The 25,789-nt window shown below is 39.6% G+C and overlaps 1 protein-coding gene across 2 annotated transcripts in view; it reads right to left on the reverse strand.

Annotated features, from left to right (window-relative positions):
- Positions 1 to 25,789, reverse strand: part of SIDT1 (SID1 transmembrane family member 1) — a 92,429-nt gene that overhangs the window by 59,790 nt on the left and 6,850 nt on the right. For both annotated transcript variants that reach the window (XM_057306747.1, XM_044382023.3), the window contains exons 2-3: positions 4,146 to 4,267; positions 2,840 to 3,010 (exon numbers count right to left, since the gene is read on the reverse strand). In XM_057306747.1, coding sequence (XP_057162730.1) covers positions 2,840 to 3,010; positions 4,146 to 4,267 — 293 coding nt within the window. The remainder of the gene's footprint in view (positions 1 to 2,839; positions 3,011 to 4,145; positions 4,268 to 25,789) is intronic.

A 25,789-nucleotide genomic window follows, 5' to 3' on the forward strand; every position in this document is an offset into this window, starting at 1 on the left:
GTGAATAGAACAATTATATATTTAGGAGTTGGGTTTATAATAAGTAGGAGTGAAATCGCATTGTCAGTCTTTTCAAATTATAGAAACTGGTAGGTGTAGTGAAATCTCATTATAGTTTTAATTTGTGTTTCTGATAGCTAGTAAGATTGTGTTTGGGGGATCATTTTGGATACCTTCTTTGGTAAAGTGTATGTTCAAACCTCTTGCCTATTTTTTTTCCAATGGGCTTGCCTTATTTATTTTTTAAAAAACAGGCATAAAAATACTACTAGTTATTTCAAATAATTCACTTGTGGCTTGGTTGATTTTGTCCATTGTTGATTTGTTCTCTATTTCATTGTTTTATGCTCTTATTTCATTACTTTCTTTCACTTTCTTTGAGTTTTACTTTCTAACTTCTTGAAATGGACACTTACCACATTGATTTTTAGCCAGTCTTCCTTTCTAACATACACATTTGAAGCTATGCATTTTCCTCTAAGCAGTGCTTAGTTGAATCCCAGAAGCTTGGATATATCATATTTTCATTATCATTTGTTCAGAATATTTTCTAATTTTCATGGTAATTACTTTTTTGACTCATAAGTTATTTAGAGGTAGACTACTTAATTTCCAAACATTGTGGGGATTGTATAGACATCATTCTGTAGTTGATTTCTATCTCAATTCCATACACAGGATTTCAGTTCTTTTAAATTTATCAAGATATGCATTAGAACTTGGCAATTTTGGTAAATGTCACATGTGTACTTGAAAAGATTAGGCATTCTATCGTTTTGAGACACAGTTTCCTAAACACATTAATTAGCTCAAGCTTGTTGATCAGGTTCATCTGCTCTTTCTCTCTTCAAGGGCCAGGGAGTAAATATTTTGGGCTTATAGGCCACAATGTCTTCATACCAACTACTCACCGTTGCCATTGTAGTATGAAAGCAGCCAGAGACAATAGGTAAATGAATGAGAAGGGCTGTATTCCTATAAAACTTGAGTTAAAAAACCCAGTGACCAGTCTGTGGGCCATAGTTCACCAATGCCCGTTTTATCTAATTAATATATATATATATATATATATATATATATATATATATATATATATATATATGTATGTTTTGGTCTATTTATTCCATTAGCTATAGAGAAATCTCCACAAAGACTGCGAGTTAGTCCAATTCTTCTTTCATTCTGAAATTTTTGCTTTGTATATTATGAAGTGATGTTAGTAGGTGCATACGAATTTAGAATTTATATTTGTTTTCAGGTGAATGACACTTTTAGAAATATGAACTGTCCCTCTATCTCTAATAATGCTTCTTGCATTAAGGTATATCTTGTATAATATGATATATATACTACATCAACTTTCTTTTGGCCAGTATTAGTATAGTTCTTCCACTGTCCTTTTATTTACATCTATATATTTTTTACGTAGGCTTGTACTCTTTAAAGCAACACATAGTTTCCTTTTTTTCTAAATCCCACTGACATTCTTAGACTTTTTCTTGGCATATTGGAGTTTATTTATATTATATATATAAATATTTTTTTCATTGGGTAAATATAAACATTGATTCCCTTTCTGAAACTCTTCACTCTCTGTACCAAAGTTCTAGTGAGAGGTCTAGGTCACAGGATTGTTTTCTTAATTTTTGTTCCTGAGATCTCCTCACTTTTTTCCTCAGAAAACCTATTTGTTCCAGGGAAGCTGAGTCTGGACCTATGGGCACACAGACTTGGGTACACAAACTTGTGCACATCTGGGGGCCAGTCTCCACCCTCAGCAGTACCTAGACTCATAGGTGCCGAGATTCTTGCCTACAAGAAGCCAGAGCCACAGAAGTGTGGGTGATAATGGGGACAGCAGCCAAGAGCTTACCCGTTTTTTTCTTACTGATTTGTAGGACTTCTTTATAAATTCTGCTATGAACCCTTTATAGTTATGTGTGTTGTCTTTTAGTCTATGGCTTGTTCTTTTATTCTCTTACTGATACATTTTGATGAGTATAAATTCTAATTTTAATAAACCAATTTGATGATATTTTCTTTTGAAATTTATTTAAAACACTGAGAGAGGATGAGGTGGTCTGAACTCTTGAGAAGCTTTGATCTTAGAAGAGAGTGGGACAGAAAGTTTCTGAACTTTCTGGCCTTATTAAGGAATGACCTTTCTGTTTAAATTTTCACACAAATATATGCAATATTTTACAAGAGTAACCTCTGGAAAAGAACAGATTCCCTTGGAGACCATTCCCTCAATGGAATTTATTATATGTATGTCTAATATGAACAATTTGAGATGGTGTATCCCAACTGATTTTGTTTCAAAAGATGGTAGTGCAAGAGAAGGAGGAAAGAGTCATTAGTTGTCCCACAAAAGACAAAGCCACATGACACTATTTTCTACCTGTATACATGCTTAACCTGGAAGGAGAAAACTGGAATAGCAATAAGGGCAAGAAAGATAGCTAAGGTCTTCCTCAGAAGAAAAACAGAACTCAGGAGAGTGGCACTGACGCATAATACAGAAGTACCCAATCACCTAGGGCCTCTCACTTGGACTACAGGTGGGCAGGGTCCTCACAAAACCCCTGAAAACAGACACACCTCTAAGGTCAGGCACTGTTCCCCTCTGCGCCAGTCCCTACTGCTTCCCTATTGCACAGATTACAGTCCTGCTGTCCAGCTGTGAGCAGGAAGGGTCAGAAGGTGCTAAGACAAGAGGCCAAGTAGCTAATTTCCTTCTTGAGTCCTGACTTGGAAGAAAGGAAACTGGACTGAGCATGCCCAAGCACAGGAAGAGCAGACAAATGAATAGAAAAAGGCCATGAGACATCCTGCTTACTGTAGCTGGAAATGCTTGATCCTGGTAACCAGCAGTTTGTACTGGGCGCCCAGTGGAGCCATGGATGCGACGTCTACAAATATCAGTTGCTCCAGAGGTCCTGTTTCATTGGTGGCTTCTGAGGGACACAAAGTGCGGCTTACTTCCTGGTAGCTGTAACTCCTCTGGTATCTGTAGCAGCCGTGGAGGGAAAAACAAGCAAGAACAAGCCTCACGAGAGGCTCCGTGAACGAGCAAGGAAAAAAAGCTGATCTGATTTCATTTCTCTCCAAATTTGTTTTCAAGTGCTTGTGTTTTAAATTTCAGACCGGACCTACTGCTAGTGATTTAGTCTGTGGCTTGTGTGATGTAATAACGGGGACTCGAGGACTCTTCAGTGCTGGCCACTTCGCTTTGATTGTGTCTACATTACATTAAACCATCTTCCTAACTCAATGAAGAAAAAAAATACTGAGTTTTGAAGGGGAAACTGTGTTGTACAAAACAACCAGTTGATTTCATATTTCTACTCTTTGAGCTTTTGCTAAATGGAACATTAAAAAAAAAAAACCCAGAGCCAAATAACCTTATGAGAATTACTACTTCAATCCTCAAATTACTCAGCCGCTAAAAATGAGTTACCGCATACTATGTACCTATGTCTGAATGCCTTCTGGTTTTTTTCTTAGTAGTGCAAGAGTACCTTATGCAGTTTCCGCTGCAAAAGTATAAACTTCATGAGGGCAGGGATTCTGTTTTCCTTTCCCCCTACTGCTGTATCCCTAGTTTCTAGCACTTAGTAGTGCTTAAACGCTATAGAATGAAGAATGCACACTCTGGGCATTTTGAAGAATGGAGGTGTTACTCACTTACATTGACTGCTGAACCTAGCCCTGTCCTCAGTGGGTGATCCACTAACCAAGAGCTACAGAATATTCCGGATAGAATTAAAATGCTAAAAGTTCTTCAGGTGCTACACATCTAGGTAGAATGTTTATCTGAATTCAAAGAGTCAGGGTCCCTGTGTGGCTCAGTCAGTTAAGCATCTGACTCTTGATCTCAGCTCAGGTCTTGATCTCAGGGTTGTGAGTTCAAGCCCCATAGTGGGCTCCATGCCCAATGCACTTAAAAAAAAAAACAGAGATGGAAACTAAACAGACTTGGACAGTTTGGGCTATGTGCTATAACCACTATTGGCATTTTGAATGCATATCATGTCAACATTCCAGAAGTCTGACTTCTCGTTTTACTAGGGAAAACACCAGTTGAGGTCTAGGTCATTGAAAGAAAAAAAAAATGTAGTGAAGTTTTTAGAAGATTCACTTACAGTCCTTGGAAGAGCAGAGGAACCTGCCAGGACAGCACCCCTTTCTGCTGACGAACCACGACGAGGACTGGGTAGTCGAGGTTCTCGGAGGAACTATTCACATACACCCGCACAGCATTCACCTGTGATCCAGGGCAGAGAGAGGGGTAAGGCAAATCGCACATGCACACACACACACACACACACATACACACACACACACACACACACCATAGCTGCCACCTGACATGATCTTCAGGGAAACCAGATTCTGGAGGCTTCAAATGGCAGGCTGAGGAGTTCGAATTGGGCAGTCAATACAAGGTTTTGAGAATAAGCCCAGAACAAAAAAAGAAAGATATTGATGTCTCTTCTTATTTGAATATGAATGCTACAGATACAAATATCTTAAAAAAAAAAAAAAGACTTACAAGCTCCTCAGTTGCTGACAAAGTTTCATTTTGGTTTGGAAAATCGTTCTGTGCTTCAAACCAAAATGTTATTGCCATGTTTTATTAAAGACTCGCAGATGGCCTGATGCTCCCCTAGCAACAGATACCATAGGGGCTGAGTATTCTTCTCCTTGCTCTGCTCCAAGGCATAAATCAGTCCCTGACACAAAATGCTTTTCTAGCCTAGCAGCTCCACGGCTCCTTCTGAATACACGGCCCCAAGGATTTAACACCATCATGGCTGTTTTAAAGACAGAAAATTGAACCGTGGCCCTGGATCTAGATGGTTCTGGTGTTTTCCTTCACTTTGTATAATACCATAGACTATGTGGAAAAGAACAAAACAAAAAAAGACATGGTCAGAAAGAAAATGTAAAACTTGATATTGCACATGAGATTCCCCCTCCTGCTGTATTAAAACCTAGTATTCTCTTGAAAGCTTCTTTATGAGGGAGAAGAAACGAAACAAGAAAATCTTGCAGTTAAACCCTGAAAGATCTACACATGTTCAAAACGGAAACTGAGAGGAAACAGAACCACATGGATATCATATAATTATTATTTGCTTCTCATATCATTCTTCATTAAACCACTTTGCTTTTTTTAACATTGAAACAATCCAAGAGTAATTTATTAGTTTGCTAAGAAGCACTTGTTCATGAAGCGAACATTTTCTTGTGCCTAAACTCTACATGTTTCCATGGAAATTAGGCTTCAGCTAGCTGATAATCGCCAGCACCCTACCTCTTGTGCAGAACTTTTTCCTAAGTTCTGGATGTTCCACCAGTACCTCAAACTCTGTCAGAAATGGAATCTGTCACTCTTCCCTCTTAACTTTAATTTCTTCTGAATTTCCTTGCTTGTTGAACAGCCTCACCCGGAAGCCACTTCATCTAATGAGAACCATTAGCCGAGAGTCATCCATGATTCCTACTTCTTTAGCCTTCTCAGTCAACAGGTCATTGAGCTCTGCTGCTTCTGTGTCCTTCGTATTGTCTGAATCCAGACCTTCCCCTCCACCCACAGTGATGTTCTCAATGTTCTCATGGTTCCTCTCCTCATTGACAGGACCTGATCCAGTCTTCTTATCCCCAGCGCTATCCCCCTCAGGTGTCAATTTCATCTGGGTATTGTCCTATAGGGCAAGGCCTTCAGTGGCTCTGGGAATTTTCAGATTTACCCTAATACCTGGACTTGCGATTGGCATATTAAGTGGGGGGTGAGCAGTCTTGTGGGACCGAGCCCTTAACATATGAGATCTGATGCTAAAACCAGGTAGAACAGAACTGAACTGCAGGACACCCAGCTGGTGTCACAGAATTACTTGATGTGTAGAAAACCCACACATCTGGTATCAGAAGTGTTGAGTGTGAGTAGAAGAAAATGGAAGTGAGTTTTTCCTAGAGGTAACCACAAAGCACTTTTTTCATGTAGTCCAATTTATTATTTTTCTCTTGGACACTTCTTCCATTGCTCTTTAAAATAGAGATATAGGGACACCTGGGTGGCTCAGTCAGTTAAGTGTCTGTCTTTGGCTCAGGTCATGATCCCAGGGTCTTGGGATCAAGTCCCGCATCGGGCTTTTCCTTGCCCAGTGAGGAGCCTGCTTCTCCCTCTGCCTGTTGTTCCCTCTGCTTGTGTGCGCACGCACTCTCTCTCTGACAAACAAATGAATAAAATCTTAAATAAAATAAAATAAAATAAAATAAAATAGAGATATAATTCACACACCACACAACTCACTCTTAAAGGGTACAATTCAGTAGTTTTTAGTACATTCACAGAGCTATACAACCATCACCACCATCTAATTCCAGAATATTTTCATCACTCCAAAAAGAAGCCCTGTAACCATTAGCAGTCATTCCTCATTCCCTCCTTCCCTTAATCCCTGGTGACCAGAAATCTAATTTTTGTCTCTATGAATTTGCCTATTCTGGACATCTCATATAAATGGAATAACATACGCCCTTTTGTATTTGGCTTATTCACTTAGCAAAATGTTTTCAAGATTCTTCCATGTCGTAGCTTCATTTCTTTTTATTGCTAAATAATATTCCATTGTATGCACACATCACATTTGTTTATGTATTCTTCAGTTTCTGGACATTTTGGTTGTTGCCACTCTTTGGCTGCCACGAACATTTATATACAAGTTTTGTATGACTATGTTTTTAATTCTTTTTAGTGTATACCTAAGAGTAGAATTATTGCGGGACACAGTAACTCTATGTTTAACTTTTTGAGGAACTGCCAAAATGTTTTCTAAAGAGAGTCATCATTTTATATTCTAGCAATTTACATTACTGGTACTATATGGGGGTTTCAATTTCTCCACATCCTCGTCAACCCTTGTTGCTGTCTTCTTGATTATTACTGTCCTAGTGGGTGTGATGTGGTATCTTGTTGTGACTCATACAGTATTTTAACTGTTTACCTGCCTGGCTCTTTTAGGGAGCTGTAAACTTCATCTTCGGTGTCCCTAGTGTTGACAAAGTGCATCAGCTCAGAAGCAAGCTCCCTTTCGCAGTTCATAATCCGAACACTCACCAGCATTCTGCAGCACGTGGTTCTAGAACACGCTTTTAGTCTTGCTTCACTCTGCAGTAGTCAGAGCTGAGGTAGAACCCAAGGCAAGCTTCCTCTTTAGCTTGTCTGCTGTCTTTTCGTTACCTGGGAATGCAGCTTCCTCCTGCCTCTGAAGTACTGAGTGCCAGAGGGGATTTCCCTCCATTTTTTTTTCATGCTTTAAGACAGTGATTCTCAAATGTTAGTGTGCTTTTTGGCATTCGAATCCCTCAAATCCACCGCTAGCATTTCTGATTCAGCAGATCAAGACTAGAACCTAAAGATACGCATGCTTACCGGGCATGCTGCGGGGTTCTGGTGCACACGGATTGGAGCCTGAGCTTTGGGAAGTACTGTTCCAACCAAACCATCTAGTGGATGACCCCGTTTGTCAGCAACTTGCCAACTGCCCGTTATTATGAAGTCACAACCATGACACCACCAAATGTCAAGAGTTATGTCTGGAAGCTGGTGTCTTATGGGGCTGAAACTGGGCTAGTAGGAAGGAGATCTGTAGGGAGAACAGATATATCGCCACCATCTTACCCCACTCACTCCTCATTGCCACACCTAATTTTATTCCTTGTCTGGCTCTTGTAATCCATTTACGTTTGTATTATGTAATAATGGTCTTACTAATTATAATAAAAACAAACTCAGAGATACTGACATAATAAATTGCAGAAAAATATATTCGAGTAGGAGACAGAAGACACTGGGCAGTTTTTTGACACAAATAGATAATGCATTGCCCCCGGGAAAAGATAAAGAGTCCTGTTCAAATTTTGCTTTGCTTTTTCAGAGGCTAATGTACAACTGAGAAAATTGGATTACATTTGCTGCAGTGAAGTAAGCCCTGTAAAGGCAAAACTAATGAAGGACAGTGTATTGACCATGCCCGATAGATCGTGACACCTTGTAACAGACCATTCCCAAGAGCCAAGATTTTCCCTCCTGTGGCTTCTTCCTGTTGTCATGAACACTTCATAGTCCCCTGCCCTTACCCATTGGGTGGGAGGGTATATTCCAAGACCGCCAATGGTTGCCCGAAACTGCAGATAGTACCAAACCCTATATATACCGTATTTTCCCCACACATACATACCTATGATAAAGTTTAATTTATACATTAGGCATAGTAAGAGATTAATAATAATACCTAATAATAAAATAGAACAATATAACAATATAGTATAATAGAAGTTATTGAATGTAGTCTCTCTCTCTCTCAAAATATCGTACTGTACTCACCCTTCTTGCTGTGATGATGTGAGAGGCTAAAATGCCTACGTGATGAGATGAAGCAAGGTGGGAGATGTAGGCATTGTGACATAGTACTAGGCTACTATTGACCTTCTGACCATATGTCAGAAGAAGGGTCATCTGCTTCTGGACTGTGGTTGTTCACGGGTAACTGAGATTGTGGAATGTGAAACCACGGATAAGGGGGGACTGCTGTACACATCTTATTTTCTTTCTATGTTTATTACAAACAAGGAGTTGCGTTACAGCTAAGAGAGAAGAATTACTTAAGTACTCCCATTTCTGATATTATATAGATCACAAGTATGAAAGGTCTTAAAGCTTCGAGATTCCCTTTTTAATCTTTTAGAATGTGTCAGTAGGGAAAAGTTCAAAATTATAAGTAATATAATTCTGTTGCATAAAGAAGATGAAAATGAGTTTAATTTAAAATCCGGTTTGGTTTTGCTAAATTAATGAGGCTGTAGGCTCTATTAGTTGGAACATCAGACTATAAATCAGAGATTATTGGCTTCCATTATTAAGCACAGCACTGTTTTCCCGTGTGATTTGAAAAACTGAGTCTGTCTGTAAAATAGCTAAAATAGTATTTGCTTTTCCTAATGTGCACTGTTTCAATAACTGTGTTATATTCACTAGGTGTATATCTCGGCAGTGTTTAGGTTATTTGGTCTTCTCTTCCTTCCCTCCCTCTTTCTACCCTTTCCTGCTACCCTTTCATGCTCCCTCTATCATGCATCAAACATTCACTGAGTTAAGAGCTATGAGAGGTGCTGCAGGTATACTAAAGGCAACCCTGTCCTTGAGGAACTCACAAGCTAGTCAGAGAGACTAATGATGTTATCTCCAACAGCGTCATGTGATGATATTGTGGTAGCAACGTGAGCAAGGGCTGTGGGTACGCAGAGGACAAAGCGGCCACCCATGTGGGCGGGTCAAGCAAAACAGCACAGAAGTTGGTCAGTCATTCCCCAGACTATAGTTAAGTTGGACTTGTCCACGTAGTTCCTGTCATTGCCTGCCTGGTGCACATGACTCTGACTCATTAGAGAAACGTATTATATCTGGGAAGGTGCTCAAGAAGATCACCCAGTCCAAAGGTTCTATTTACCTATGAGGCGCCTAAGACACAGAGGTGACACGCCTTCCCCAAGGATACTCAGCTCTGGCAGAAGCATGACTGGAAACCAAGCTTCTTGCATCCCACTCTGCACACAATGCTTGGTCAGATCATGCTGTCACCACTATTTTGAATCCCTGACTCTGCTGAACACCACTATGGATATAGGCTTCTCCTACAACTTCACTGTGAGATCAAGAAACTATATAAACACCATGAATGAAGGACAGAGACAAGCCCTAGAATATGAGGTGTTATTTGTACATATATAACAGACAAAATATTAATGTCTTGAATAGGTAAAGAGTCCTTAAACTCATAGAAAAACACAACCCAATAGAAAAATAGGTAAAGCATATAAAGAGCAACTGCAGAGATGAAGAATGACCAAAGAACATGGGAACAGATGTTCAGCTCTTTACACTCATCAGAAAGGTCTCAGAAGGACGGCAGTGCCACATTTGCAAGGATGCGGAGAAACAGGAGATCCTGCATATCGCTTTGCTGTTTAGCACAACCACTTCAGAGGGCAGGTTGGCGAGCTCTACTAAAGCTGAAATGAGCTCACCTTACATTCCACTAAGCATTTCCACTGAGTTTATACACAAGAACTCTCTTACATACACACCGGGAATGATAAACAAGAATGAAAGGAATAAGCTACAACATGGACTGATACAGATCACTCTGAAGAAGATAAATGGAGAAAAAGAGCAGGTTACTGAAGGCTACATACGGCAGGATCTCATTTACATACACTTTGTAAACAAGCAAAACAAAACTGTCTAGCTAGCTATCATCCGTCTACCTATCATCCATCTGTAGTAAAATATACATACACAGAAGTGATAAACACCAAGCTGCAGATAATTATTTTCAAAAGCTTTGAAGGATCTGAGACTTTACCCCAGTTGCCACAGTTTCACTGATCCTGATGGAAGGCAGACTCCTGGGTTAGGGACAAAGGACTTTATTCCTCGTGTCACAGCAAGCAGCATGAGCATCCGCATGTCTGCATCACTTCCTCTTGCTGCCAAGTACCATGAAGGTGATATGAACGGGCCCAGAAGGCTGCCTACGTACGTACAGTGGGTTGCAAGACAGAAGAGGAACCACGAGCTTAGGGAACACGCATCTTTTATAATGGGCAGTAAACCTGCCTTACCTTTGCTCCACAGATGGACGTGGTCTCTATCATTTGAGGCTGTTTGCTATATAAATATCCTTGAAACAATAGTGTTAGAAAAAAATTCGGTCACTGTCTTCCTATAAGCTGTGCAGAAATCAAGGGACCCAAGAAAAACTGTCTCCCCAAAATGGTTACTTTGGGGAATGAAGGACATTCCAGGACAGTCTAGATTCTAGCTACTTAAGAATGAACTTTGTTCATTCACTAAATATTTGACTCCCTGTCCTATGCCAGGCATTGTTCTGGCATAGGAGCTACATTACTAAGCTACGTGGACATCATATGCCCTCACTGAGATCACAGGTTTGCACATGATGTGCCAATTAAATAAGGAATTGCATTAACATTCAAGTTCCTGTGGCCATCCATGGCATAGGGTGGGGGCAAATAGGGAATTCTAATTGTCTTTTTGTTTCTTAAGCTGAGTTGTGGGTACATAGGTATTTGTTACGTTATTTTCTACACTTGTTATATACGTAAAATATTACATTATAATACTAAAAAGGAAGCCATGATGCACTGGCCTTTGTGTTTTGCCCATTTCTGTGTGACAACCCTCATTTTATGTAGTCTTTTTGTTGTTCAGGGATGTGGCAAACACTCAGTTTCTAAAGCACTCTTACTGTTCTCCTGGTTTATTTTGCTATAGTCTATCTTTATTTTGGTGCTTGACCTGTTTATGCTAACTTCATCGACTACAATCTCTCTCTCCCTCTCTCTCTCAGCCAGCAGAACTTTGCATTGTCTTTGGTCTAATTAACATGGCTCACGTCTCCACTCATCTAACCTGGAAAAGAAATATGGTCAAGGGCCCAGATGAAGATAGTACTTCACCCAACAGTAAGACGCCAGCCTAGATTCCCTATTAGGTGTACTAGTTTCCTAGGGCTACCCTAATAGAGTGCCACAAACTGGGTGGCTTGAAATAACAGAAATGTATTCTTTCACAGTTTTGGAGGCCACAAGTCTGAAATCAAGATGTCGGCCAGGCCACACTCCTTCTGAAATTCTGGATAGAGTCCTTTCTTGCCTCTTCTTAGTTTTTGGTGGTAACCATCAGTGTTTAGTGCTCCTTGGCTTACAACTGTATCACTCCTATCTCTGCTTGTTGTCACATGGTGTTCTCTCTGTGTGTCTCTGTTTCAAACTCTGATCTCCTTTCTGGCATGTCTGTATCCAAATTTCCCTCTTCTTATAAGGACTTCAGTCACACCGGATTAGGGCCCACCTTAATGACCTCATCTTAGCTTGATTACAGCTGCAAAGACTCTACTTCCAAATAAGGCCACAGTGATGGATTCCAGGGATTAGGACTCCAACATATATTTTGGGGGAACATAAATCAACCCAAACAACATTAAATTTGTAGGATTTTTAAGCAATAAAGTCATTCTCCAAGACTCTGAACCTCTCCCAGACCATCAGCTTATCTCCAACTTGTACCCACGTGCCAAGACCCTTCATGCTGTGTGAAGCAGTCCTGCTGGGAGGGCCCAGTATGTGACTATGATAGGAAAACAGATGTCCCTGAGCAAAGGGGCCTTGAAGTTCTTAATCCCTTTCTTATTAGAGGCTAGAAAGTCCTAGTAAATGAAGCATTCATCCCCAAATTTTCATAACTACCATAAGGAATGGAGTTAGTTCAACCATAGGTTATACCTTTTTTTTTTCTTAAAGAAATAAGCATTAAAATAATTCCTATGGTTATTGATGTGCCTGTTTAAAATTCCCTCTGCCTGGGATGCCTGGGTGGCTCAGCTGGTTAAACGTCTGCCTTCAGCTCAGGTCATGATCCCAGGGGTCCTGAGATTGAGCCCTGCATCAGGCTCCCTGCTCAGTGGGGAGCGCTTCTCCCTCTGCCTGTGGCTCCTCCTGCTTGTACTCTCATGCTCTCTTGCTCTCTCTCTCTCTCTCTGGCAAATAAATACATAAAATCTTTAAAAAAATTTTTTTAAAGGGGCGCCTGGGTGTCTCAGCTAGTTAAGTGTTTGCCTTCGGCTCACGTCATGATCCCAGGGTCCTGGGATCAAGCCCCACATTGGGCTCCCTGCTTTGGGGGTAGCCTGCTTCTCCCCCTCCCTCTGCCACTCCCCTTGCTTGTACTCTCTTGCTCTCTCTCACTCTCTCAAATCAATCAATAAATAACATCTTTAAAAAAATGAAAAAAAATTCCTTCTGCCTGATTCGGCCTTAGAAAACCACCTTCTGTAAATTTATATCATAACGAAGAAAAATCTGTAGACCTAGATTTGATGTCTGGCACTAACACTACACTACCTGGGTGACCTTGAACAAATCACTGAAATTCTCTGAACCTCAGTTTCCTCAGCTGTGGAATGGAAACAGTAACACCCAGACTATCTGCATCCCCCCCACCCCGACTATAGGTAACAGTACTCTGTGACCCGCAGAGCACCAGGCAGACCGGAAGGCAGAGCTGTCCCACCTGCGCTTTGGGTTGGGCGGTGCTTTTCCACTCCCACACATTCACCCATCAATCAGGTGTTGACTGTCTTCCAAACTCCCCTGGCAAAGGAGAAGGTTATACAGTTCATCTCACATAGGATATTAATTTCCTTTCACAGTGTGTCTTACGGCTTTCCTGGAACAGCTCATTCGTCTCCGTGAAAAGAGCAGTTTATCCCTTGGGAACTATTTACTCCCTATACTTTTAGATACTCAGCATTTTGCATTCAAAACACTTTTCTAAGAAGCATGCTTTACATACCTCAACTCCCCAATTTCATCATATACACAAATATATCCATATAAACATTCCTCTTTAGGTTTATGATTCAAGTTTTATATTAAACATTTCTGTTCCAATAAAAACAGGGGAAAACATTTAAGAGAGGTGTAATAATCGGCAGGCCAGGAGTATAGAACAAAATGCAGTCTAGAGTGCTACTTTGCGATGAACTTTGTTCACTCACTGAATATTTGACTCCCTGTCCGGTGCCAGGCATTGTTCTGGCACAAGAGCTACATTACTAAGCTGTGTGGACACAGTCTGCCTTCACAGAGGTCACAGGTTTGCCCACGGAATGCCAATTAAACAAGGAATTGCAGTAATAGTTAAGTTCCTGTGGCAGTGCATGACATCGATTTTCAGGGTGAGTATTTTCCCAAAGGATGACTAAAAATGAACCAAAAAAACGCAGGACAGAACAAGAGGAATGTCCAGACAAAAGGAACATGTAGCAGACATAGGGAAGGAGGGAGAGAGGGAGAAAAGGAGGAGAAATGAGACACAAGGCAAGAAGGAAGTTTGAAGAATTAAGAGAAAATCAGTTTGGCTGAAGTTGAAGGTGTGTGAAGGACCATTATAGGTCCTGAAGAGCCTTAAAGTCACATGAAAGAGGTTGGGGCTTTACTCTAAGGGCAACAGAAGGCCTCTGGAGGGTTTTAAGTGCCATCGCCCCATTGCCATGGCCATCGCTCGAAACCAATGTTGCCTCTGTTGCTGCTAACAGCTGCTTCTCTACATCACTGGCTCCGAAATCAAAGTCTGGGAAGGGCAGATGTGATTGGTAGCACCGAGGCCACGTGCCATGCCCAAATTTGGGTTAGTGTGGGTCTGTGTACGCGTGTGTAAGCAGTGCTGCTCTTCTACGTCTGTCCAAGCTGGAGCTCTAGCTCCAGTGAAGACTCCTAAAATGAGGAATTCCCCCAAACATGTGGGAATGGAGCTCAAATGTTAGGCAGTCAAAACAGGGCCGAGTTCCACTACACTTGGAAAGCCTTTCACATGCAAAACCAAGACTATTCTACAAAACAAGTTAAGTGTTCCATAGAACACACTTTGGGAAATGCTGTCCTACATATTTTCTTCACAAGAACAGGTGTCAAGTCAAGTCTATCCTGAAGACCCTAACTTAACATGATCTCATCATTGAACAGTCATAAAACTTATGGACTGCCCTACCCAATTTTATACTCAATTACACGATTTTTTCATGTTTTGTAATATTTGGTCATTGTTCCATGCATTTGTTTTGTCTCTCTCTTGGAGGATTTTATCCATATTTGGAATCTAGCATGTATCTGACACTTAGTACATACACTACAAATAGTTATTGTTATTATATGAGTGAAGATAGTCCAGCTAAGCTTGTAGCTTTCAACAAGCCCTGAGAAAGCACCCCCAGGATGTTGGGGAAGTGGCTATTCTTAGTTCTTCAGCATTATTTCTACAAATATTTCTTTCTCCCCATTTGTTTTCTTTTTGTGGGCCCACTATTATGTTGACATCATAGCCGGGTCTGCCCTCCCAATTTTTAAATTTTTCTCTTGATACCCTACATCTCTTTAGGTAGATCCTCCAGTTCTCTAATCCACTGTTCATTCTAACATCCAACCCATTGCCGAGGTCTTTATGTAAACAGTGTTATTTTTAACTCTGAGATTTCCAGTTGGCTCATCTTTATAACTGTAACCTGCTTCATTTTAACAAAGCCATATCTCTTCCATGATATTCACTTGGCTCATTTTAAAGTCTTATTCTTCCTGATTATTAGTTGGGCTACATCTGGGAAAAGCTGTCCAGTTTGATTTCTCTCATGTAGCTTCATTCTGCAGATATGTTATTTTCTCCTGTGAGCTTGAACTCCTGGGGTTATCAGCTACCTGGGGTAGTAGTGAGAACCCCAGCAGGGAGGTTCTAAATGTGAGGAGGGTCCAGAGTAGAAAGAGGGGCTGGAAGGAAAGCCCCCTAGGGGCGGACAACCTCTGAAGGAGGCAAAAAAGCTCTCCTCTAACCTGTTCCTCACCAGTGGCCTCTTAAATTGTGGGCTGCCATTTGCCTCTCACTTCAAATGCCTCTCACCATCTTCTGTCTCCCCAGAGTTTCTCACAGATTTTGCATTAGTTCCTCCATCCCATGACCTTCCTCTGGCTTTAGACATGTCCACGCTTGGTTCCTGGGAGACAGCCAGCCGCCATGTTGGTTCCTCATCCCTCAGGTATGGGGGTCTGCTCATCTCCTGTGCCTGATTCCTTTTCTCCTTTACCTTTCCTGTCTTTTTCTCCCTCTCTCCCACCTATATTCCCTCTCCTCACAATTCCTTCACTCTGGAGTACAAGTGGAGGGGCTTGAAGAGAGAAAAAGAATTATTTTATGGTTTGAGGCAGAATTCAAGGATCCCCTCCTTAGATTTTATTTATATGCTGAGTGATTGCACTGCAGGCAAGTTTCTTTTGGAGCTATTCTGAGGCCTACTTAATTAATGCTCTGAAGCTGGGAAGGCACTAGAAAATTATTGTTATGACCGTCAGAGTTATGATGTGACACCACCAATTTTTTTTGTAGTGATATTTATTGACAGACCAGTGCCATTTATAGTTTTAAAAAAGTATTGTCAGGATATAAGTATTACTTACAGAAACTGCTTTCTAAACAAGACAAAACTGATCATCTGTAAACATCTGCCTCTTCAAAATTCTAAAGGAAAATTTCTTGAGATGAACAGAAGAAGCCTCAGGAAAGGCCATGTTTAAGAGACTAAACTATTTCTAATCTTGGCATGAACATGGTGGCAGAGATGCTATATACTACTCTAATTCTTCTCTGACACTCAGATTAGATGTTCCTCTTTAGTGGGCACAGATAGAAGGCTCTAGTACCCTTTTTCCTCCCTGCCACATCTTGGTCCCTGATGCCCTATGTCTGGATCCATACAGCTGTCTTTGACCAAATGCCCTCACTTGAGAAGACCCAATGAGGACTTTTGGTGGTGTTGACTTGGGGGCTACCCAGTATTCAAATCCTTTACGTGTTTTAGAGGAACTTTCTCCACTCCACTAAACTGGGTGAGTTCTATGGGAGGCAAGGCAGCTGATGGATGCCAAAGGAACCAGATACATGACCTGTGCTCAGGTAGCTGGATGCTTCTGCTTGGTCCTTTCATTGATGACTACAAAATACAAGATGAAGGGAGAGTTTAGAATTCACTGGCAATGCTGACACCAGTAGCGTCCACGGCAGGAGGGTCCGGGGGTAGTCATATCTAATGGCAGAGAAGGTGATGATTCCCAGGTGGACATCTTGACAAAACCATTCTGCAGCATGACTGTTGCCATAATTTCGTGTAGCTTAGTCTCTCTTGGTGCCTCATCGTAGTCTGAGCCTGGCATCTCAGGTTTGTGAGCAACCCAATATCCTTCTAATAAATTACTTTTTTGCTTAAGTTAGCCAGTTGATCTCTGTTGCTTGCAGCTAAGAACTTTGCCTAACCCCACATCCTCTTTCTTTCTTTACTCGAGTCATACAACATAGCTATTTTGGAGCCGTCCTGTCCATAGCCTCCCCAGACCATCTCTGCATACCCAGACTTCATTCTGTTTGCCTCTCTCTTTATTCCCCACTTTTTGTCCTTTTAATACCCAGATAAACATTGTCTTTGTCCTAGAAAGTTATAATTGCTCTCCTCTGGTGAAGATGGTATTGGGGGAGAGCAGGAAATATAGGATTTCTTTTTGCAAATATTGGAAAGGACAAAAAAATTGAGTATTTTCATGTCAATTTTTAATATATGCTTCCAGTTTAGATAATTAAAATAACTGAATCAATTTGTCTACAACAGGGCAGTTAAATCTGAGGAACAGTTGGTTAATCCTGTTTGCTATGGCTTATCTTCATGGTTGTCTAATGGAGATCCAGAAATACCAGTTCTCATGATTAATCCTATCTTCCGGTGACAGATAGGCTAACTGCGTGGGTCTCCAAGCTGCCTGGTGTCTGTCACAGAGGAACCCAACATTAATGAACCCAACATTAATGAAAATAAAGCATAAAAGAGATGAAGACTGGCCCTCCCGGTCCACAGGAGGTCCAAATAAGATCATGGTACGTGGGTGGGGGCTGCTCTGTGAAACGCTGAAGCAAATCTGCGAACTCCTCAGTTTTACTTGGTGTCAACCCTGCTGGTCTGACTCACCCACACAAACGGATGCTTGGACAATTCCTGGGGGAAAAACAAAGATGAAAACCTCCTGCGTAGACTTTCAGTAACTATAAGGGAAATTGATCACACGTGAAGTGTGATCAAATGCCCTGACTGAAAGTGCAACTGTCATATTTTAAATTATTTTTTATTGTTGTTGGTAAATATACAGATGTGCTCTTGTGGGAGGGACAGTGATTTAGTAGAAATATCCTGAGGAAATATCCTCAGGAACCGGAGTTATGTTCCTGGTTTTGCTTCAAGCTAGTTACGTGATTTGGGACAACTAATTTATTTCACTGGCTTTTAGTTTTCTCTCCTGTTAAGTGAAAAAAGGGGTGATTTTAAAGGTTGTTTTAGCTCTTAAGTTTAAAATACAATTATCCCTTTCCATCCCAATGGTTTCAAGGGATATTTTATATGTTTCTTGTAAGGATAGAAAAAGAAAAGAAAATGCAAGCCCAATTTTACTTCTATAGCTAAACAGACTTGACCAACAAATCTTGTAGCCGTGAATAAAGGCAATAATGGCACCCGAAGTCAACACAAATATAGGCTGACTTCCCAAATAGCCTATGTTCTTCATCCTCCACCTTTGGTATTATTAAAATTCTATAGCATAACTTTAAAAATTGGGAGACCAGCTCTCTAGGAACTGAGATTACCCATCGTGGCTTTGAATCAGGAAGTATGGGAAAAAACAAAAAAACATATTGCCTGAAATGAAGAAGAAGGAATGTCTGCCAGTAGCCAAGCCTCAAACAACCTGAGGAGATCAACCAAAGAGGAAGAAACTTCATGGGCCAACAGTGTTCGTAAAAGGTTTGAAAGACAAAAAGGATGGAAGAAGCAAAGAGATATAAGATACACAGAAGAAACTAGCAACAAGAGAATGGTAGAGGTTAGAGGTGGTTGCAGTAGAATGGAAGGTTGGAAAGAAACAGTGATGAGAACAATGAGCTCCAAGTACAGAGCTGCTTCTGACTCTTTGGTGCAAAGTTGTTTTAGCTCTTAAGTTTGGTGCAAGGTGGGCTGTAAATGCCCACACACATACATAACACTGTAACACTAAAAACACAGGGTGGTCTTTTCAACAAATTGTGCTGGAACAATTGGAGATTATATGCAAAAAAATTATATATATTATATGCAAAAAAAAATATATATATATATATATATAGAGAGAGAGAGAGTTTATACCTTTCACAAAGTTAACCTAAATGGATCATAAACCTAAATGTAAAATTCAAAACTATAAAATTTTCAGAAGATAACACAGGAGAAAATCTAGGTGACCTTAGACTTGGTGACAACTTTTTCTTTTAATTAATTAATTTGAGAGAGAGCCACATGTTGGGGGAGGGGGAGGTAGAAGGGGGAAGGAGAAGAGGGAGAGGGAGAGAGAGAATCCCACACAGACTCCAAGCCCAGCATGGAGTCCAACATAGGGCTCCATCTCATGACCTTGAAATCATGGCCTTGAGATCATGACCCGAGCAAAATCAAGAGTCAGATGCTTACCCAACTGAGCCACCCAGGAGCCCCTTTAAATACAACACCAAGGCATGATTCATGAAAAAAAGATTGGTAAGTAGTAGTCTCTTTATTAAAGATGTCTGCTCTGTTGAAAAACACTATCAAGTGAACAAGAAGAGAGGGCACAGACAAGGAGAAAATATTTGCAAAACTCATATCTGATAAAAGACTGGTATCCCAAATCTACAAAAAATTCTTAAAACTGAACAATAAGGAAACAAACACTCCAATTTAAAAAGGAGCACAAGATCTGAACAGATACCTCACCAAAGAACATATACAGGTGGCAAATAAGCGTATGAAAAGATGCTAATATGCTCTTAGGAAACTGCAAATTAAAACAATGAAATATCACTATAGCCCTAATAGAATGGCTAAAATGCAAAGCACTGACAATAGCAGATGCAAATGAGGATGTAGAGCAACAAGGACTCTCTTTCATTGCTGGTGGGAGTACAGAATGGTGCAGTCACTTTGGAAGGCAGTTTGACGGTTTCTAACAAAGCTAAACATACTCTTACCATAGGATCCAGGAATTCAGCTCCTTGGTATTTACCCAAAGGAGTTGAAAACTTATGTCTGTACAAAATCTGCACACGAATGTTTATAACAGCTTTATTCATAATTGCCAAAAATTGGAAGCAACCAAGATGTCCTTCAATAGGTGAATGGATAAATAAACTGTGGCACATCCAAACAAGAGCTTATTAGTCACCATTAAAGAGCAATAAGCTGTCGAGCTATGAAACAAAACACGAAGGAATTTTAAATGCATATCGCTAAGTGAAAGATACAATTCTGAAAAGGCTACATACTGTATGATTCCAACTATACAACATTCTGGAAAAGGCAAAACTAGAGAGAAAGTAAAAAAATAAGCCATTTCCAGGATTTGAGGGAAAGAGGGAGAGGTGAATAGGTGAATAGGTGAAGCACAGGGGATTTTTATGGGGATGGAGTAAATTATTCTGTACAATCCACTGGAATGGTGGATACATTATGCATTTCTCAAAACCTATGGAACCATATAACACCAAGAGTGAACCATAAAGTAAACTGTGAACTTTAGTAAATTATAAAGATCAATGCAACACCAATGCTGTATCAAGACCGGTTCATCGTTAGTGTAGCACACTAATGCAAGATGTTAATAATTAATTGAAAATAAAAAATAAATTAATGCTTAATTTTTTGGTAAACCTAAAACTTCTCTGAAAAATAAAGTATACACACACACACACACACACACACACACACACACACACACACACACGAAGAGTGAGGAGGCTGACAAAGTTGAAAAACTTTTGTGTCCCAGGATAGGCAGAGGGAAGGACAAACCTTTACACTCTTAATGGTCCAATCAACGGTAAGACTACAGGTAGCCAGAGGATGGTTTTAGTCAGGACTACATGCTACTTGATGATGTTAGATAAACTTTAATTTTGCCACCATTTTCAGAAATAGAGTATTTTATTTAAACACCTTTCAGTTTAACCAAAACAGGTGATCTATACCTTTAAATAAACCAATACTTTCATAATTACATATAGACACCCCTGGCCAGCCTTGGGATCAACTGAAGAAGGCTGGGTCCCAAATCAACTTCCTTAAAATTATGGGCTGAGAACTAGCTCTTGAAAAACTTTTCAGTGGAGCAGAGGGAAAATTTACCAGTTCTTGGGAGTTATGACAGGGATTCCTATAGCTTTCCTATCAGGAAAGAAGGCTTATATTCAACTCTCTTTGGATGCATTCTTCAACATAAGATCCCTTCAAACCAGTTTCACTCTTCTTATCCAACCCTTTGAAAAATCACCTGTTTAATTTTGTGCAAAATCAACATCTGCATATCCTTCTTCCTAACAGCAAAATCAATTTATTTGTCTATTTCCACTTCAAATAAACTAAGACGATGGGACAAATGAGAATTTGAAGTAATTAATTACTGTAGCAAATTATTTCAATTAATTTTATTATTAACATTTAATATATAATCTACATTTGCTATATGACACTCAGCTTTGTTTTTCTCTCTCCAAAAATGGAGCACTAACTTTTGACAGGTAAATCAATTGTTTCTCCTGTATAAACAATTTTTACACGTTTTTAGAAATTTATTATATATGAAAACCAAAGGATCTTAGACTGAGGTCTTTAGTTTAAGTCCAATAGTTGTTCTTATTGCTGACCTTAGCTTTTAAGCAGAATACAGGTCCTTAGGTTTTGTTTTGTTTTTAGCTTGCATAGCAACTAACGTACTGAAAAAAAAAACCTCAAACTTTCCATTTTCACAATATCCAAAAAAAGAAAATATACAATATTCAAAAATGTATTTTTTTCTTTTTTAGCAAAATAAGAAAAGACTATGATTTTACTGTCTGGAGGCACCATGGTATATTTGATATTTTCCTTAGCAAACAAGCAGAAAGAATGGTGAGGCCCCAATTCGAATAGCTCATTAGATGTACCTTTAAATCATTAACGCACCATCTTGGTGTGTTGACATGGAACTTCAGTTAGCTCCAGAGTTAAACAATGTGGGAAGAGCTGGCTAACAAACTCTGGGTGCTGCATGGCAACGTGTAATAATATGAATCCGTTTGAAAGGAAGAAAGAAATACTGGCATCTTCTTGCAGCACAGACGTTTCACAGTATCACAAGTATCAAGTCCCTGGTCTTTTAGATTCAAGCCAACAGTGAGAAATGACATAGGAGATACTTCAGGTAACGTGGTGAAACCAAAGAGGGAAAGGAAGGAAGACTGAAAATCCCTCCTTTTTCCTTTTTTTTTTTTTTTTTTTTGCTTTTTAAAATATTTAAATTCAATTAGCCAACATGTGGTACATCATTAGTTTCAGATGTAGAGGTCAGTGATTCATCGGTTGTGTATAACACCCAGCGCTCATCACATCATGTGCCCTCCTTACTGCCCATCACCCAGTTACCCCATCTCCCCACCCCCCTCCCCTTTCTAACCCTCAGTTTGTTTCCCAGAGTCAAGAGTCTCTCATGGTTTGTCTCCCTCTCTGCTTTCTTCCCATTCAGTTTTCCCTCCCTTCCCCTATAATCCTCTGCACTGTTTCTTATATTCCACATATGAGTGAAAATCCCTACATATTGTATCACATACTTAAAATATCCCCACAGAAGGGAGCATCACAGCAGTAAAATCAAAACAAAAGAAAATAACAACCAAAAAACTAAACCTGACACTATAGTAAGCCTATTGCCATGGCACTCAGGAAGAAACAAAAGGAATATGAGACAGAAGCAAGATGGTTGGAATACAAGCTCAGCACATGTGGCAAAGGTGGTGGGAACAAAGCAAGATGAAACAGAACAAAACACTTCCAGGCACTGAAAAGCCCTATGGGAAGCATCTCAAAAGAAACAAAACAAACAAAACAAAAAAAGGGTAGTTTTTCAGAAACAGTATTTTAAAGTTTTCATTTATTTGCCTTTATGAGACAAGGATTTACAAATGATCTTTTGGCAAGATATTTCTCCTACTTGTCTATAGTCAAGAAGAAGATTAGGGACACCTGGGTGGCTCAGTTGATAGAGTACGTGGCCCTTGATCACAGGGCCACGGGTTTAAGCCCTACACTGGGCATAGAGCTTACTCAAAAAAAAAATAAATAAAGTTGTACACAAGTATAAGATATTCTTTAATTACATATAAAAATTACAGTGTAATTTTGTAAAAATTACAATCCTACACACTGTAAAAAAAAACACTGAACTTATGTGCTTGAATAAAGATAAAAATGTAGTTTTATCAGTAGGGAAAATAAAGCTCAGGGAGGGAATAGGATTTGCTGCAGGGACACAGGGTGTTAAAGAGAGAAAAACACACATCTTCTGGAGCCCCACCCAGTGTTCTTCCCCAATACTGCGCAGCCTCTTGGTTGTTTGTTGTCCTTCCCTTAGGAGAATAAAATATGTTTCTTGTGAAATATTCAGAAAATACAGAAAAGTACAGAAAAGACCATTAAAATTCTCCATAATCTCACCACCCAGAGACAATGTAAAGTTCATCATATTTCAGAAACCCCTAACAAAAACCAACATTTAAAAAAATATATACTGAGAACTCCACAGTCCAAGATTTGAAACAGATAAAATTATGAACCTGAATTCAGACACTCAGATATTCTATCTAGCCTCAGTAATTGCTGATGTAATTTGTTTCATTTTTCTGGCTTTCAGTTTCTCATGAATAAAAAAATAATGATATGCTTATCCTTTTAACCATAAATTCAAAACTGAGGATTACTATACTTATTAAATGGTCTAGAGTCAGAGCTGCCTCTCTAGATGATCTAGATAATGGGTCGCAATAGATGCCTTAGATGATAACTAATGACGTCATCTTTCCTTGTGATTCCCTAAAAGCCACAGAAATATTATTATTTTTTCTAGTGATGGGGAGGTGCAATTCTGCACCCCCAGTTACAATATGTGTTTTCCCACACCACCAAGAGATTCTCAGACATTAGCTGGATGTCTCATAATTCAACTCAATTCTGACATTTCTACTTAGAGATAGTGTCAGATCCCACAGGTTAAGGGTTCAATTCTACAAGACTGCCCCCACGCTTCTTCTTGCCATCAGATTCCAGTCAAAGAGTCCAGGTTAAGGGCACCTGGCTGGCTCAGTCATAAAAGCATGCGACTGTCAATTTCCAGGTCGTGAGTTCAAGCCCCACATTGGGCATAGAGATTACTCAAATAAAGAAATACACAAACTTAAAAAAAAAGTCCAGGTTGTCACCTGACTGATGAGCTATAGACCAGAAGTTCCAACAACCCCCTCCTTGGGTTCAATTAATTTACTAGAGTGGAAAGACGAAGACTCCATAAAATGGGGAGAGGACCTATGGAATTTCTCAGAAAGAAAATCATGTTTTGATCACTTCACAAAGATAAGAGAAGAAAGCTAGGAAAGCTATCCAGGACTATCTTTCCCTGCTAAAATAAGAAAAACTCACCTAATGTAAAGATGAACGACAGATGAGAACTGCAGTTGAATCCCACACAAAGTCACTGTAAGTAAAAGAGAATAAGAAGCAGAAAACACCATTTCAGATGGTGAACATATGCCAGAAAGCTGTACCTATAAAACAGATGGAAAGTATAGCCTAATATTCCAAAATTTAAAAATATGAACATTAAAAAACTATGAAAAAAGCCATAAATCAGAATTTTAAAAGTTCAGAAATGAGATGATTGGAGAAAATGAAGTTTTAAAAAAGAAAGAACTCAGGAAAAAATTAGAGATAAATTTTAAAATTCTGTCATAAATGAATATTTAATTGGGAGAAGCACAGGGATATATATAAAAAAAAAAAAAACAGCTCCATAATGTCATAAGGAAAACAGAAGATGAAAAGGAGAAAAAAAATTTCAATTCTGGGCAGGATATAAAAAAATTATTCTAGAAAAATGGGTAGATATAGGAAACAATAAAGAAGGGCCAACACAAGTATAAAGGGAACTCCTAAAGAAGATAATCAAGCATTGGAATAAATGGATGTTAAAAACTCTAAGGAAAATTTCTTGAATTAAAGAAATAATCATCGAAGTTACATATTGCAAGATTACATCATGTACCTGGGAAAGACTGACCTACTAGACGCAGTCTGGTAAAACTACTGGATTTCAAAGGAAAAGGGAAAGGAGTCTTTCAGGAATCCAGGCAGAAAAATGAAATTACTTGCAAGGGAAAGAATCCCTTTTATCATCACTTTTGCCAGAAGCCAAAGGAATAATATGCTTAAAATTCAAGGAAAAAAACTGTAAGCCACGGGGGTTTATATTCGGCTAATTAGACTTGCAAGTAAAAAGGCTGCGGACAAAGTGTTATGAACATGAAAGAATTGTAGGAGATACCTTCTAGAGAATAAGCTTTAGACAATCAAATGACTGGAGAACATTAACATAAGTCGAGTTGTGAACTTTTAATATATAGGCACCTGTACAACCAAGACTAAATGTTTGTCATAAGGAAGATAGTCTAGCTCGTAATGACTAACCAAAAATGGGGCAAGAATGGGGAGAAAATATGAAAAGTAGAGTAAGTTCATTAATTTCTTTATAAGCATTAACTAGAGTTTGTATTTGGGTGTTGAAAAAAAGAGATGGAGAAGATACCAGCTAATTTCAATATTCCTCATCTTAGAGAACTAAGAGACAAAAATAGAAGAGGCTAATGGTGTTATATAAATACATTAGTACAAAGGAAACCATTGGAACAACAATAACAGCAAAAAAACTGTTTTATTTTACAGGCCATAATCTGTACACACACACACACACACACACACACACACACACACACACGAGGCGGGGGTACGGGGGCACAAGGAGAAGAAGAGAGAATCTTAAGTAGGCTCCACGCTCAATGAGGAGTCTGCCCTGGGGCTGCATCTCACCACCCTGAGATCATGACCTGAGCTGAAATCATGAGTTGGATGCTTAACAGACTAAGTGACCCAGGCTCCCGTGGGCCATAAATTTTAATTGGTTACCTGCAGAGGAAGAGGGGGGATGAGGAGCAGGGAATAGGGGTAGAAGCTAAACTTCTTTGAGT

Source organism: Ursus arctos, unplaced genomic scaffold, assembly GCF_023065955.2.
Source record: "Ursus arctos isolate Adak ecotype North America unplaced genomic scaffold, UrsArc2.0 scaffold_4, whole genome shotgun sequence".
Lineage (NCBI taxonomy): Eukaryota > Metazoa > Chordata > Mammalia > Carnivora > Ursidae > Ursus > Ursus arctos.